The sequence below is a fragment of the Ceratotherium simum genome, chromosome 1, assembly GCF_057802395.1.
Source record: "Ceratotherium simum simum isolate JZ-2026a chromosome 1, ASM5780239v1, whole genome shotgun sequence".
Lineage (NCBI taxonomy): Eukaryota > Metazoa > Chordata > Mammalia > Perissodactyla > Rhinocerotidae > Ceratotherium > Ceratotherium simum.
The window spans coordinates 90,878,366-90,894,657 of record NC_141900.1 but is presented as its reverse complement, the minus strand read 5'-3'; the positions used below and the strand labels follow the sequence as shown (position 1 = coordinate 90,894,657).

Here is a 16,292-nt window from a genome sequence, read left to right as displayed (position 1 = left end):
AGCACCAATGCCATGAGCACTCCTCTTTCCATTCTTCCTGACACAAGTTCGGGCAACCCCCAAGCAAGAAGGCCCTGCCTGCCCAGCTGCCTGGAAAGGCCTTGGCTGCCCCTCAATTTGGACATCGAAGTGCTGGCAAAGCTCCAATCTCCGCATATCCCCAGGGGGAGTCTTTGGGGGTCGCTCAGCTCATGTGTCATAGGACGGTGCAGTGAGGCGTTGAGAGCTGGGTCTTGGCATCAGACAGACTAGGATTAGATCCTAAGACATAACCTGTGTGTCAGGTTCTAACGGTGAGATGAAACAAAGCATTTGGGAGGCCTTCAGTGGAGCGGAACCACTGTTGTTATGATGTGTAAACTGTAAAGAGCCAGGTGAACCCATTCTCTCTGTAGAGTCAGTGGATCAGAGTTCTCCAGAGAAACAGAGCCAATAGGATGTAGGATGTACCCACACATACACGTCTATACACATATATAGATAGATAGGTTGATGTACTCGCACACATACATATATATATATGGAGAGAGAGAGAGATTTATTTTAAGGAACAGGCACATGTGATCATAGAGGCTAACAAGTCCAAAATCTGCAGGGTGGGCTGGCAGGTTGGGAAGAGTTGCACTTCGAGTCTGAAGGCAGTCATTGACAGATTTCCCTCTTCCTCCAGGGAGGTCAGTCTTTTGGTATATTCAGTCCTTTGACTCATTGGATGAGGCCCACCTACATAATGGAGGGTAATCTGCTTTATCTTAAGACTACTGATTTAAATGTTAATCTCATCCAAAAATACCTTCATAGAAACATCTAGAATAATGTTTGAACAAATATCTGGGTGCCATGGCTTAGCCAAGTTAACACATAGAATTAACTAACACATCCAGTGTGCATGCCCAGGGACATTATACACTCTTTGCCCGGGAACCTCACCAGAAAGTGCTCAGAATACTAAGGGATCTGGCTTGGACTCCTGTAGGAATCTTTGTTACCAGAAGAAGTGGATGTAGCTGGTTCTACCCTGGTGTCCTGTAGCACAGGGTTGAGGTCAGCACCATTCCTGGGCTCCCAGAACATGCAGGATGAGTGGGTAGCCTCCAGAACTATCTAGAACCCATCAGAACAATGTCCTGAACCCAGGGTGTGCTGCAAGTACCCCATGTTATGGCACTTCCAGGGACAGATCCTGCCTGTCCTCTTCTTGAAAGTCTGGGCCTCAATGCACCCAGCACCCCTGAATAGGAGCACAGTGAGAGCAGGAGTGTGCCCTGCAGCAGGCCAGCGTCTTATAGGAAACAATCCTGAAAGATTGACACAGGCCCATGATACTTTTAACCACTTTATAATAATCAGAAACTAAAACCATCAAAATGCTTTTGGGACAGCCCCCTCCAAATCGTCCCGGAAGGCTGAGGCAGGTGCAACCTTGGCTGCCGGCAATCAAACTTGGAAGCTGCCCACCCTCATTCGTTCCCTCCCCCTCCCAGCCCTTCTGCATCACAAATCTTCATCGTCAAAGGTCTCCATGCACCTCAACATTATCATCTCATCGTCAATGGGAAGATCTGGTTCCTGCAAAACACAAGGTGGAAGAGGATTAAATTTTATTTAAGGACTCCAGGCCCCAGGCAGGTGAGAAGGCCCCACCATCTCAGGCGTGCCCTGCTCCCTCAGTCGCTACTCCACGTCTCTTCAGCTGTATCTTCTCCAGCTTCCGGCCAGGAGGTGAGGGCCGCACAGGGGAAGGTCCCATTTCCATTTCACTCAACTCCATACTCTAGAATCTCCAGAAAGGCTTTTCCTGGATACAGCAGAACTGGCTTCTTTCCTATCCTGGGGATTTCCAGGATCCCATGAGAGAGACAGTGAAAATCTTATAGCTTTATCCAAATGTCCATTAATAGAAGATGGTGAATTACACCATGGTGCAGCCACTGATGGAATACCGTGCAGCTGGTTCAAACAAAGGAATGAGATTGCTCTCTCTGTGGGATATGCTATTACAAAGGGCAAGGTACAAAGCCACGTGCATAGCAGGCTCCCATTTGTGTTTGAAACAATATATGAATATTTGAGCATATCTTTGGATCACTATACAAGAAACTGGTAATGGTAGTTGCCTTTGGGGAAGGGAATGGGGTAGTAGCCAAGGGATACTGGTTGCAAGTTATTTGTATATCTTTTGGTAACACCTGAATTTTAAACCATGTGCCTGGGTTAGCTATTAGGAGATAATTTATTTAGGAAGCAGCACTATGTTTGTTTAGCAAGCGTTTCTCATTCCCTGTATGATGACCCAGCCAACCTCTCTGACTCCGCATTCCCTCTTCCCCTAACAGTGTGTTCCTGGGTTTTTGCTCTTCTTGTCACTACCCACCTGTAGATAATGACCCCTGTAATTTGTTAGCCCCACTGGTCAGGGGTTGATACCCTTGTGCCCTGGGAAGCATCCCTAACCCCAATCAACCATCTCTTGAATGTGTGACCTGGTCCCAAGGGTGACGGCCAGATTGGGGGATGACCCTGCAAACGAAGCCTTCCCAGCTCTGGAGAACTGTCCTCACTTACCGTCCTCTACCAATGGAGGAGGGGTGCACGGGGAGCCAGAGTCTCCAAGAAGGGGGACAAGTGGTCTCTGGGAAAATCACCCAGGCCCCTGTTCAGGGTGAAGACAACAGCAAAGGTTGAAAAAAGAGGGAGTCAGAGTGTTGGGGGTGCCAGGAGGCCAAGCATCCTGGGCGGGAACCACCTACTCAAATCTGTCACAAAAAGTGCTTGAATGTTGTTCAAAATGCTCCACTTCCTTAAGCCCCTGAAAATGGTGTCTGAGCCATGTTTAAGCTGCAGAGTTTTGAAATCAATAGGCTGTGAGAAGTGTTTGCTGGAACTGGGTGTTGAAGTGCGTTGAATAGTGCTGCCCCCAAATTCATGTCCACCTGGAACCTCATTTGGAAATAGAGTCTTTGCAGATGTAAGTAGTTAAGGATGTCAAGGTGAAACCATCCTGGATTTAGGGGGTCCCTCAATCCAAATGACTGGAAACCTTATAAGAAGATGAGTGTGACAGAGAACACACAGAAGAAGGCATGTGAAGGCAGAGGCAGTGACTGGAGGGAGACAGCTACAAGTTAAGGAATGCCAAGGATTGCTGGGAGCCACCTGAAGCGAGGAAAAGGCAGGAAGGATTTTTCCCTAGAGCTTTCAGAGATGGCATGGCCCTGCCAGCACCTTAATTTGGGCTTCTGGCCTCCAAAACTACGAGAGAATAAATTTTTATTATTTTAAGCTGCCACGTTTGTGGTTATTTGTACAGCAGTCCCAGGAAACCAATACAGTGCTCATTAGTTTCATCCACCACCTCCCATGAAGCTGACAGAGTCAGGTGAATGGGGAAGAGAAGGAAATTTCTCTCTTTACATCAGCATCTATCAAAGCCTGAGACCTCCTGCACCAGAACCTCTTGGACAGCTTGTTCAAAATGCAGGTTCCTGGAGCCCCATCTCGCAAGGCTGAAGGGGAATCTTGAGTGCTGGAGCATCAGGAATCTGCATTTCCAATAAGCTCCCGCGTGATTCAGGTTTGAGCACCTCTGCTCTATATGGATCACCCGGTCCCTGCTTGTTCTTCATTTTCTGCCACGTGTGGAAAAAGGAAGCAGGAAAGCTAAGTTGTCCTTTTAATCCATTCTACAGGCCTTGGTACAGTGGACTGACTTCACTGTGTCCCAGAGACAGAGGGACACAGCGGGGAGGGAGGGGCAGCCAAGGATTGGTGGGAGGAGGAGAGCACAGTGCAGGGAGGGGCCCTCAGCTCCAAATGAGATTCATATGGTCTCAGCAGAGGACTATGAAGAATAGCGGGAAGAGGGCCGCACTTACCGTATCCTATTGAAAAGCTGTCCTAACGATTTTTAGACATTTTCATTTTTATCACTTACCTTTTTAAATAAACAGTTGTATGTTTTCTATTTAGTGTGAAAATCCATGGGTACGAATCTGAAAGGGCCTGTCCCCTTGCTGGCTCACGCATAACCCTTTCCCCCATGAAACCTTCCAGGAATGAACCTGCTAACCAAGACCCCCATGACTTATGTCACCATAAGCTGCAGAGTCAGCTTTTTGGAAGCAGAAATGAATATCCTTCTAAAGCTGACAGCAAATATCACCCCAGGGTCTCAGAAGATGATGAAACAGTTCAGCCTTTTGGAAAGGTGTCAAGGAGTCACACAACATTTAGGAATGCCTGCGAAGAGCCAGGGTCCTGGGGTCTGGTCTCTACTTCAAGGAGCTCCCAGTCTCAGGTCTGCCCTCAAGAGCATCCCTCTGTCTCTCTTCCCCCGACATCGTCCATGCCACAGGATGCATTAGGCTGAAGTCGACCATCCATGGAGCAGGCCAGAGTGAAGGAAAGAACGCCCCTGCCAGTGGCTCCTCGTGATGTCATCCGAGTGAGGTCCAGCCAGGGCTCCCTCAAGAGCCCTTTTCGCCACTCTAAGGGAGGGGAGCGGGGGTCTCATTGCACTCTGCTCTGTCCTACCTGTTTGCCCTGAGGGTTAACACAGCAAAGACCTTTAAAAAAATCGATGATCTGCATATAGAGTTGAAACTTCTCCTCTGGATTTTCTGGGTCGCAGTTGGCACACACTGAACTGACAACGGAGAGGAAGAAGAAAGAGCAAATATTTAGAATCCTCAAATCTTACCTCTACTTGTGCCCCCTAATGTATCTGGATCACAGTGTAAACCAAGCACTTTTCAACACCCCGTTGAATCCTTGGATAGCCTGGAGCCCTTCTTGAAAAGTTTGTGTTGCCTCCGTTCCAATGTCATGTCTGGAACCTGCTGGGAAAGCGAGACTTTAGGGCGACGAGCTCTTGTGTCCTAATTTAGTGTCTGAGCTGCCGTCTCTGGAACGAGGGAGCAGGATTTCCTCTGCGCCTCTGAGTCAGCCTGGTACAGCACTGTCCCTCCTGTGGCTGCTGAGGCAGCTCAGGGAGCACACGGCCTGTCTGAGTTCAGCCCCTTGACGTGCCTCCACTCAGCAGGTCTAACAGGAACCCAAGCCTGACGCAGAGAGGAGGCCTGTCTTGCAGATTCCTTTCCCACTGTCTTCCTGGGACAAGGGGAGGAGCCCAAGAACCGGGGCCATAGAGCAGAGAAGCTGGGAGTCGTGCCCATACAGCCAGCATTTCGACCTCACTTCCTCCTGGAAGGAGGTCCCACAGTCAGCTTAGGAACCTTCTGACAGCAGCCCCTGCCTTTTCTAGGGAAAGTAGAAAAAGAATTTTAGTGGGTTGTTTCTTTGTTCCGCCAGCAGGGTAAGGGGTTCCAAATATTGCTTGGCAAGTACACTTTGGCAACTTCTCAACAAAGTTGTCCCGGCAGCCCAAGCACCGCTCAGAAAGAGGAATGTGTGCCTCCAGCCAGTTTCAGCAAAATCAGTCTCCACACACAGCTGAGAAGAGCTGAGTCACACATACAATCGCTTTGGAGGTTTTGGACAAGTCTGTCCAGGCCGAGGTGGAGCAGGAGGAGTGGAGGAACACATGCTGATGTCTGATCTGCCCGCAGGAGGCCAGGTTCCCAGGCACAGCTGTGGCCGCACGGCCTCAGGGGTGAATGGAGATATTTTTGGGATCATGGGGACATGAATGTTGCCCTCTCTCGCAAAGCACAACAACTAAATGTTCAGGCTTCTTTTTAGCCATGACACCAGTGCAGGTCTCTGAAGGGCCTGCTCCTTCAGGCCGTAAGACCACAGATTTTCAAAGCACGAGGGAATTTCAGTCCTAAACTAGCTCTCTTTGAGAAAACGCCCCTGACCTACAGACTTAGTCAAGCTGCTTGTTTTATAGTCTCCCCAGATCCTGTTCTGTGTCTTCTCACTTCACGGGGTCAGCCATGCCCCCTCCCCTCCTTCCACATCCATCCCATCAGCATCGTGAAAAGCAGCTGCTCCCCTTTGTGCAGCTCAGAGACTCCCCTAAGCTCAGGGCACAGGCCTGTTTTCCCATCAGCCCAGGTTCTCCGTGCCCCAGAGCCCCTGCCCACCTCTCAGACTGGACCCACAGTTGTAACCTGCCCTCGGCCACCTCGCCCTGGGAAAACAGTGCAACGCAAACAATTTGGAGCTGATAGCCTGTCATGTCTCAGCCCCAGGCCAGGATGGAAGAAGTTTCTACTCTGATGAAGCCCCAGACCATCTTACCCCCAGGGTGATGGCTCAATCCTGGGACCTGCAGGGCTCTTCAAATCACAGAAAAGAGATTCCACTCAATTATGCACCCATCCAGGGGGCTGCGGGAGCGGATCCTAAACATCCAGCAGGGGTACACACACATGCCCAGTCACACACATACACTCACACACTCATACACACACCATATACACACTCACACACACACTGTCTCACACCCCCTTACTCACCTGGGGCTAGATATACTTGGAGCCTCACTTTTGTCCACGAAACTTGCCACGTTGAAAACATCTTCAAAAAGGATCTGAAAGAAAGCACAGAACTTCGTGTGTCAGACATAACTCTCTGGTTTGACTCTTGCTCTGGGCTGCCGGGGGAGATGATCACAAAGGCTCTCTCTTACTCCTCACCCCCGAAAGGCGAGCATGTTAAAGCTGGGGCCCACACCCAGGGTCTCTGCTTGGTGACCTTCCCAGGGGGTACACATTAAGCTCTTGCCTGCCTAAAACAAACTGCCAACCCCGGAGGTGGCTGAGAGGGACAAGGAAGCCCTGGGGATGGCGATGTCCTCTTTCTAAAGAAGGTGGGAGCTCAGATGCAAGATGCAACAGCCACAGCCAAGCCTCAGTTTACACTGGCAAAGCCTTATCCACACCGCCCGAGGAGCAGAGACTGTTTGAGCCCAGGACACACCATCTAGCAGTTTCGTGCCAGGGCAGCAGAATATAGAGGTCAGGGGGCTCTGGAGTTAGGCTGCAGGTGAACCGACTCCCAGCTCTGCCACTAGCTAAGCTGTGTGACCTCGGGCAAGTGAATCAATTTCTCCAATCCTCCTCTATGAAGGGAAATCACAACAGCAATGTCACGAGAATTAAATAAGATGTATGTGAAGCACCTGGCAAACATAGTGGCTGAAATATGTTAGCTATTATTGAATAATATCTGCTTTATAAAAGAAACACATGTTCCTTGTGGAAATTTCAGGAACTAGATAAAGAAAATAAAAATCACTGAGAAACAATTCCACCCAGAGATGTCCATCGTTGACGTATTGATCTATTCCCTCCAGTCATTTCTCTAGGCACATTATATCATATATTCCGGATTTTGAAATCTTGCTATTTAGATAATTTTCAATCCTGCTTTTCTTTAATTTGTTGAAGAATATGAAATACTCCACAGAATGTGATGTGTGTTTAAGATTGCAAGATTTAGCAGATAAAAATACGATGCTTGGTTAAATTTGAATTTGAATTTTAGACAAAGAACAAGTAATTTTGCATGGGACATTCTTATATTAAAATTTTAACTGGGCATGCTTTGTTTTGTCTGGCATCCCATTTACAGACACAGCCACCCTGAAGAGGGGGAGTTCTCCGGCCCTGAGTTTGCAGGTTCTTGCAGGTTCTGGCAGGTTCCTCCGGGTCTGTCCCTTCCCCTTACCTGGGACACTCTGTTCCTTCCCTGCAGGCCTCGTGTCTGCCCTTCATGTCTTCTTACAATTTGCTTCCCCTGAACTGAATCCCTTGGGATTCTGGCCGTGTGAATTGGCCCGCTCCTGGTTTTCTGGACATTTTCTGGTGTCCTTCTTTTTGCTATCCCTTTGGTCACCTCAAAGAGGATCTGGAAAGGGGTCACTGAAAGGCCTCAGCTCTTGTCTCCATCAGCCCAGAAGCCCATCGGCTCCATGTTCCTCCCCGGTGGGCTTGAGGCAGGGACCCAGGACCTAAATTCCTGCCCTCAACCCATCAGCCCACCAAAGCTGCGGCCACACACTGTCCTCACCTATGCAAACCCCTCCCACAAGCCAGTCCAAGGGGCACGGCCAGACTGCTCGGTCCATCAGGAATGCCCAGCAGACTTACAGCCACGCCTCTCAGCACTGAAGGGGCAGCGTCCAGACACCTCCTGGCACACCTGACCCTGAGTCCAGGGGCTGGCCCCAAACTCAATTGTTCCGCAGCCCCACCTCTCCAGATGGACCAGGAGCTACAGAGCTTTCACTGCACTAATTCAGAAGCCACAGCAGGAGTTCCCTGGGCTCCGGCCTTTCCTTGGGCATAACCGTTCTCTGTTCCGCCAACATTTCTTCAGCGCTGGGTTGGCCTAAGCCTGGGGCTGGCAGTGCGGGCAGAGCCCCACTTTGGGCACGGCTAAGGGAATCTGCTGCCAGCTTCCCAAACACCAGAAGAACATGAGCCCATAGCCCTTCCTGAAAAAGGCCAGATAAGCTACTTCCATGATTTGGGGACGTTAGATTCTGGAGTTTTCTCTTTAGGTGTGCTCTTTCTTAAGGAAAGGTGCATGCTTGCAAACACGCACACACACACAGTCAGTTTACAGTTTGACTGAATTGTTCACACATTTGGCATATATTTTTCTTTTGTGTTCTTTGCTGTGAGGCACCAGGGCCAGGCACTTTGGGGCTACAAAGGTGTCTAGGCTGGCTGGTGCATGTCTCGGGAATGAGGTGCTGCTGGTCATTTGGCCCCGCTTTGACCGTTATGGAGGAGAACTCATTCCTCTCATGGTGGACCCAACATCAGTGGACAAACAGGAGAAGTGCAATGGAGTGACAATTGGGGGCGGGGACTTGGGCGGTAGCCAATTGACTGTTGCAGATCTGCACCAGGAGTTCCCTCCAATACTGCCCACGTGCATCGGTCACCTGGGGCGCTTGTTAAAATGCAGATTCTGAGCCACCCCCCTCAGGGACACTGATTCAGTGGGTCTGAGGTATTAGCCAGGCAACTGCCTTTGTACTAAACTCCACCTGAGAAGCACCAGGGAAGATCATGGAGGGTTGACCATAAACAGGTAACCAAAGGGCAAAGAGCTTTGAAAAAACTTGTGATGAAGGAGATACGATCCCTGAGGCAGGAACTGGACATCCTGCACAAGTCACCCTGCTCGCTAGGCCTCGTCTGTAAACTGGAAGGACTGGACTAGTGACTGACATCCCGTTGTCTCCAGGCCTAGGCCCTGATGGCTGGGAAACTTCCAGGAGGATGGGGGCGTTCCAGAGCTGTACCTGCTGGAGGCCATGGATGCTAGATGTCCTGCAAAGCACAGGACAGGCGCACAGAGCCAAGAACTGCCTGCCCCTGGGCTGGAGAAGAGAAGGCAGACGCGACCCCTGTGATGGCAGCAGGCTTCTGAGGCTGTCCTAATTCTGGAAGAGCAGCTGAGGTGCCCACGTTGACCTCAGCGCTGAGGGACTGCTAACGCCACCTGATGCTCTGCTTTGCTGACCGTGGCCCTTCTTACAACTTGCACTCTGAGAGCACATTTACAGTAGCCCTGAGGTAGCCTCCTCGACTTGTGTTCCCCTCTCTTCACGGAGTGGCAGCAATGCTCTTTGGGGTGGGAACTAACCTCCTCTCAGGGATTGGGCCTGATTCGTCCAGAAGTAATCCTATCTAGATTATGCCAGTCATTGGCTCAGTAATCTGGCAATCTGCCCAATTCTGGCCAATGAGAGGGCAGGAGAGGTATGGTGGAAATTTCTGGAAAAGTTTTTCCTTGACCCTTAAGAAAGAGCCACAAGGAATCTTTCTCTCTCTTACCTGGGGTAGAAAAGGAAGAATGACAGCTTGGCTGCTACTAGCTGCCATCCCACAGTCACAGGTAGTGGGGACAGCAGAGGGGGGAGAAAAGGCGAGAAACCAGCCTTAAGATGAGGCACAGCAGGGAGAAGGGAAGAGCTGAGTCCGTGGTGACATCACCGAGGTTGCAGAAGCCCTCCCTGCCCTGGGACCTCCCTGGCTGTGAGTATACATTTCTTCATGATTTAACGAGCAAGTAATTTGTAGCCAAAAGAATCCCAACAGATACAACCTTCTAAGCCTTCTCGTCAAAATCCCCATGGAAAGGCCAGGAAACTCACAGGAGAAAAAGAAATGCTGTTCTGTGGTCATGGTGATTATGTCGGGAAAATCAAAAACCTACTGCGTGAGCCAGAATCCAAACAGCACCTCAAACTTGCTCAGTGACTCAGAGCAGATCCCTGGCATCTCCAGGCCAGAGGTGATGGAGTCGTTCCTGTGCACCCCTCCACCCCACCCCCACAGGGTCTGCGCACCTCCTCCGAGGTGGAAACCAGCGACCAGCTGGCGCCTTGGCTGTCGACTCCACTGTCCTTCACGCTGCCCTCAGCACAGGCTGGCTCCTGACAGGCCCCTGCGAAGCCCGGGGGACCTCTGTGGTTCTGTGCCCAGGCCTGCAGGAGACTGGGCTTCCTCTCCTCAGAGAGGTTCTGCCACAGGTGGGAGATGGCTGCAGAGACGATGGGGAGCGTCACCTCCTGCGAGGAGACAATCCCGTTCCTGATCAGAAGGTCCATCGTCTGCTTGTAAAAGTTGAGATGCCTGGAACAGAAATGCACCATCTCCCAGACCTGAAGCTAGTGGCCAAAGGTCCCTCCACAAGCTGTCTCCTCAGGATTCCACTCATGGGGTGGTCCACAGCACACAGGCCTCACCGCAGCTCTGTGCTGGACCAGAGGCTTAGCCTTACTAGTCTCTGCATGCCCCCAATTCTTAGAGCACAGAAGCCATCTTGGGGGCCATGAATGATATAGATTTGTGCTCTGGGGTCCTTCCCCAAGTCCTCCCCGAGCCCCCGGTGAAGCTCCCTCCCTGATAGAAGAGAGGATGAAAGGCGTGGCTGGCTCAGCTCTCGCCTGTGGGAAAACTGCTTAAAATTCCCAGCCCATGAATGTGCAGACATGATACGATGCCTGCTTTAATTTGAGGCCTGAAAGTCAGGCTCAGCTGTGGAGTGAGCCTCCTTCTACTGGGCCAACGCCTGAGGAAGCCAACATGGCTGTCAAGGGTCTCAAGTCTGAGGAGGGGCAGTGGCAGCGGGAGTCTGAGCCAGCCATTTGCTGTCTTTCTTCCTGTAAGGCCAGTAACACTGCTGAAAGCAGACTTGTGGGGCGTGTTGTGGGGGGTGGGGGGCTTAGCCCTCATAATCGCCATCAATAGCTCCCTCAATGGCACCCCACATAAAGACCCGGTCTAAGTAAACACAGTGTATGTGCTGTGCCAATGTGGCTTCAAGACTATTTCTCTAGCCCCTCCACCAACCCTATTCCCACGTCCCAGCTCTACGGAAATTCTGGAGATTCCGTGACTCAGGGCCTGGTCTGAGAGAGCACTGAGGCTGCAGCATGCCCCAGCTGGAGCCTCTATCCCCTTCCCCACAGGAGCTTCAGCTGTGCACGGAGCCACCTCTCCCAGCCTTTCACACCGTTCAAATTCCATGAGGTCTGGCAACAAGGTGACTGGGGAGTGTAAGAGCTCCACTGTTTTCTCCTCTTCCTCCTCCTCTTCCTCCTCCTCTTCCTCCTCTTCCTCTTCTTCTTGGTCTTCGTCCTCTTCCTCCTCCTCTTCTTCCTCCTCAGCATCCTTTCCAACTGCCTCAATTGGGTACCAGGTGACGGAGCCCTTCTGATGAAACTTGTTTGAGATCAGGCTGGGGAGGAAACAGAAACAAGATAACTATAGACTAATGTCCCTCATGAAATCAACACCGAAGTTCTTAACAAGATTTTAGCAACAATATACACATACATCAATCAATGTAACCCACCACATCAACAGACCAAAGAAGAAAAACCACATGATCATCTCCATAGATGCAGAAAAAGCCCTTGGCAAAATTCAATATCCATTCATGATAAAACTCTCAGCAAACTAGGAATAGAAGAGAACTTCCTCAACCTGCTACAGACCATCTACAAAAAAACCTACAGCTAACATCATACTTAACTGGAGATTCTAGCCAGTCCCAAAAGGAGAACAAAAGAAATAAAAGGTATACAGATTGGAAAGGAAGAAGTAAAACTGTCTTCATTTGCAGACAATGTGATTATCCATGTAGAAAATCCCAAAGAATCTACAAGTAACAACTAGAACTGAGAAAGGCGTATTTAGTAAGGTTGCAGAATACAAGGTCAATATACAAAAACCAATAGTATTTCTATATATTAGCAATGAACAATTGGAAATTGAAATTTTAAAAAGTACCATTTACAATAGCACCAAAAAACATGCAATACTTAAGTTAAATACTTAGATTTAAACCAAAAGCTCAATCTAGAAAAGAAAAAATGGATAAGTTGGACTTTATAAAAATTTTAAAATTCTGCTCTTTAAAAGTCAGAGACATTGAAACAACATGACACAATTTGGAAAACCAGGACATGTACCCCGAATCTCTTCATACTGATAGGAGTAATCCCCAAGGTGTCATAAGCAAGTGCACCCGAGGAAACATAGGAGGAATCTTTTTTTTTTTAAATCTCAGAGCAGAGGAAGCTCTGAGTATTTCCCCAAGCTCAGGTGCTGTAACAGATCAGTAGATTAGACTTCTTCACATAGCCAAAACAAAAACCAAATACATCAAAAGCAAAAGAATAAAACAAATGACCAAGGGAAAATTGTTTGCTCGTCATATACTAGATAGAGATCTAATTTCTGGGTATACATAAAGAGCTTCTACCGTTAAATAAGAAAGGGACCACCAACTCAACAGGAAAACGGGCAAAGAATAGTTACAAAAAGTTCCAAGGAAGAGAAATACAAATGATCTTGAACAAAGGCACTTAAGCTCGCTCATAATTTAAATACTTAAGTGACTAAAATATAATAATCATAAAATATAATTAATCTATTCCTATGCTGGTACCACAGTTTTTATTATCATAGGTTTATAATATTTTTATTATAATATTAATAGGAAGAAATAATATAAATAGGGAGAAAAAATTCTCCCTAATTATCATGGTTTTAAAAGAAATTTAGCCATTCTCACCTGGGCAAGTGATACAAGCATTGATAAGACTGTAGTATGTGATAAAGTTTGTGTCCTAAACCAGTAAGGAAAGGACGGCTCATGTCAGAAATGGGATGGGATCAGCGGTTAATCACTTGGGAAATGCCAGTGCAGACACCCACCTCTCTGAGACCAACTCCAGGCTGATTGTGAGGCAGGGCCCAGTCTGACTTGTGAGATGTGGCCAGAAACACGCTGCCATGTACACTCAACAGGTACACACACCACACCTGCCTCCTCCCCTCTGTAACCAAAATGGCGACTGAAGTTGTCTGTATGGAGTGCGAATATAGGTGACGTGTCCTTCTTTATACTTTTCTGTATTCTCACAGTGTCTACAATGTGAGTTTTACTTAATTTTAATAATTTATCACTTCCCCAAATTATCTCCCTTAGGATATAATACATATTCATTGTGAGGAAAAAATTCTGAAAATATAGAAAAGCACAGAGAAGAAAATAAAAGTCATCAGCAACACACCACAAACAAAAGGAAACATCACTTCGTCTAGACAGGCTCGTGGTAGGTTCTGAATAGCAAACAGCTTGCGGTCCCATCTGCAGAGTGGGTAAAATTGCTCGTACTCTTGAGTCTCACCTGAGGCCAACCTGGATGCCTCTGCGCTGCACACGCCCTGGGGCCACCAGAGATGACGAGGGCCCAGCCACTGCCCCCAAAACCCAGGCTGCTCTTGAGGCAGCTCTGCAGGATGAAGATGCGGTACAGGGGGTTATGTCATCCCTGGAGAGCACAGCAAGGGACGCGTCTACACAGTGCACGTAAATAGCCCAGGGAGCGTGAGAGTTAAATACCAAAAATGAGCCCATAAAAGTAAAGAAAGACACTTCTCAAGTCAGTCTCTCTTTCAAAGTCTGAGTGTGACATTATGAACGAGGCTCCCTTTCAGCATCTGTGAATGTGGGTCTGCTGTTTTCTCCTTTCCTCTCTGAAGTCCAGTTTGGCTTTTCTTGGGTTCCTATGAGGCTTGAAAAGTAGGAAGAGATTTGGAGTTTCCTTATTTTTACATGCATCCTTCAATAAAGCCGTTAGTTGAGTTTTTTAAAGCTATAATACATTATGAACTCATTTCTCTATAAAATAATGTGCAAAATTTAAAAAAACAAGATATTCTTTGAAATTAACGTTGATTTTCCTTGATAAGTGAGATAATATGTATTTTTATTTTCTTTTTTGGCTTTTCTGTATTTTTGACATTTTCTGTAATAAGCATAGATTACTGTCATACTCAGAAAAAAATCCAATTTATGTTATTAGAACAAAATAGAAAAGAATTCTCTCCGGCACAAGTCTGTTCTAAATAGGTAAGCAGCAGCTCTTCCTCTGTTAAACAGTCCCTCTCCATTAGTGTCGCTCTGCTGAAAGCACCAGCCCAGGAAGCAAAACCCGCTGGCTGGAAACAGTCGCAGGATGACGAGCCGGTCTGGAGAGGTGGACGGTGGAAAGATGCCAGGTCCAGAGCTGGAAACGGGGCCACTTCCTGGTCCTGCCACCAAGCAGCTGACAGGTCTTTTCTCAACTCCCGTTCCCTCTTCTGTTAAAAGAGAGTGGAAGAACTAGAGGCTCTTGGGGATCTCTCCACTACTGGAGACCTCCTACAGTGCTTCCTCCAGTAACATCAACTCCATTCCTTCCACCACCGCCCAAAACCACCCGACCCTTCCTCTATGCTCTGCCAGAGGCACTAATTAGCTACAAAAAAACCATATAACGAGAAAAGCGAAATTAAGAAAAGGAAACATAAATGCTTACCTGGAGAGCCCTGTTGCCTGGGGGAAAGACCTGATTAGTACATAAAACTCAAGGGGCACACAATGGAATACTACTCAGCCATAAGAAACGATGAAATCCAGCCATTTGTGACAACATGGATGGACATTGAGGGTATAATGCAAAGTGAAATAAGTCAGAGGGAGAAGGTCAAATACCGTATGATTTCCTTCATTAAGTAGTAGATAATAACAACAATAAACAAACACATAGGGACAGAGATTGGATTGGTGGTTACCAGAGGGGAAGGGGGGAAGGAGGAGGGTGAAAGGGATAATTCGGTACATGTGTGTGGTGATGGGTTGTAATTAGTATTTTGGTGGTGAACATGATGTAATCTATGCGGAAATAGAAGTATAATGATGTACACCTGAAATTTTTACAATGTTATAAACCAATGTTACTGCAATAAACAAAAAATTTAAAAAAAAAAAAACCCAAGGGGCGCACACGTGCGCGCGGGCATGTTGGGGGCGGGGGCTGTGTGTGTTTGGGGTGGAGATACTGGGTCTGGCAGCAGCTCCCGGAGCCTCAGCACTGCCCATGAGAAGCACAGGCGGAGGAGTCGCTGGCTCACCAGGCCTCTCAGGCCCGGATTTCCCTTCTCACGTCAAGCTTGTCTACAGCCGGTAGGTAAGGCCCGGCTCTCACTCTTTCCCCTCGTGCAGCAGCAGACGTGGCACCATGAGGTGTCCGCAGCTGATCGCTGACCCCACCCAAGCCACAGCCGTCGGGAGGCGTGGGGGGAGCTCCGGGCCGGTCCCCACCTCGCTCCTCAGTTCCTCTATGTGTGGAAACTTCTCCCCACACTCAGGTCCCCATACCTTTGCGGCTGTGAGGTCAGACTGGGAGTAAACGGTTTTCCTGAGGTTGCTGAAGAGCCCTGCCATGGTGGCCCGTTGGCGGGCCTGGGACAGGCGTCTACGGGCCGCCCATGTCTCAAGCTTCTGCAGCTGCGCCATAGGCCGGGGCGCGGCTCTGCCGCTGGGGTTGCTGCCTCCTCCACTCAGACCTCCAGAGGTCTCCATTACAGGCTGCAAGGTGATATTATGCTTTTTTTGCCCTAAATAATAAAGATACAATATTAAAGGAAAAGGAAGGCAAATTGAAGCAGACAGAAAGAGGTTACCACCCCAAGTAAAAGGTCCCAGACCAATGAATATAATCAATAACAGATACACAACAAATAACAGATAACACAAGATCTGTTATTTAAGCTTGATTCCTAAAAACACAAGCCGCTCATATTTGATTTACAGTTGAGGGGCACTGCTGCTTTACACCAGAAAGCTTCCAGAACATTGCAGAGACTCATCAGGCATTGCTAATTGACTGCTGTGGCCAAGGAGAACAAGCCATTCCCTGAGATCTCACTCTTTACAGCCTGTTAAAAGCTGAACAGGTATGTGTCCCACTCTTTGAGGTGAAGAAGGCACCCCTCTTTGATCTGGGTAGTGGTTACACAGGTGTATAT

The 16,292-nt window shown here is 48.5% G+C and overlaps 1 protein-coding gene across 1 annotated transcript; it reads right to left on the bottom strand.

The window, feature by feature from the left end:
• Nucleotides 1–1,485: 1,485 nt before the first annotated feature.
• On the bottom strand, nucleotides 1,486–15,780 carry LOC147918279 (stimulated by retinoic acid gene 8 protein-like). The gene is made up of 7 exons (XM_087434338.1): nucleotides 15,643–15,780; nucleotides 13,662–13,732; nucleotides 11,443–11,667; nucleotides 10,274–10,559; nucleotides 6,423–6,496; nucleotides 4,534–4,645; nucleotides 1,486–1,569 (listed from the first exon to the last, which is right to left on the bottom strand). The coding sequence occupies exons 1-7, from the start codon at nucleotides 15,778–15,780 to the stop codon at nucleotides 1,495–1,497; spliced, it is 981 nt and encodes a 326-aa protein (XP_087290464.1). The 3' UTR covers nucleotides 1,486–1,494.
• Between the last annotated feature and the right edge of the window lie 512 nt (nucleotides 15,781–16,292).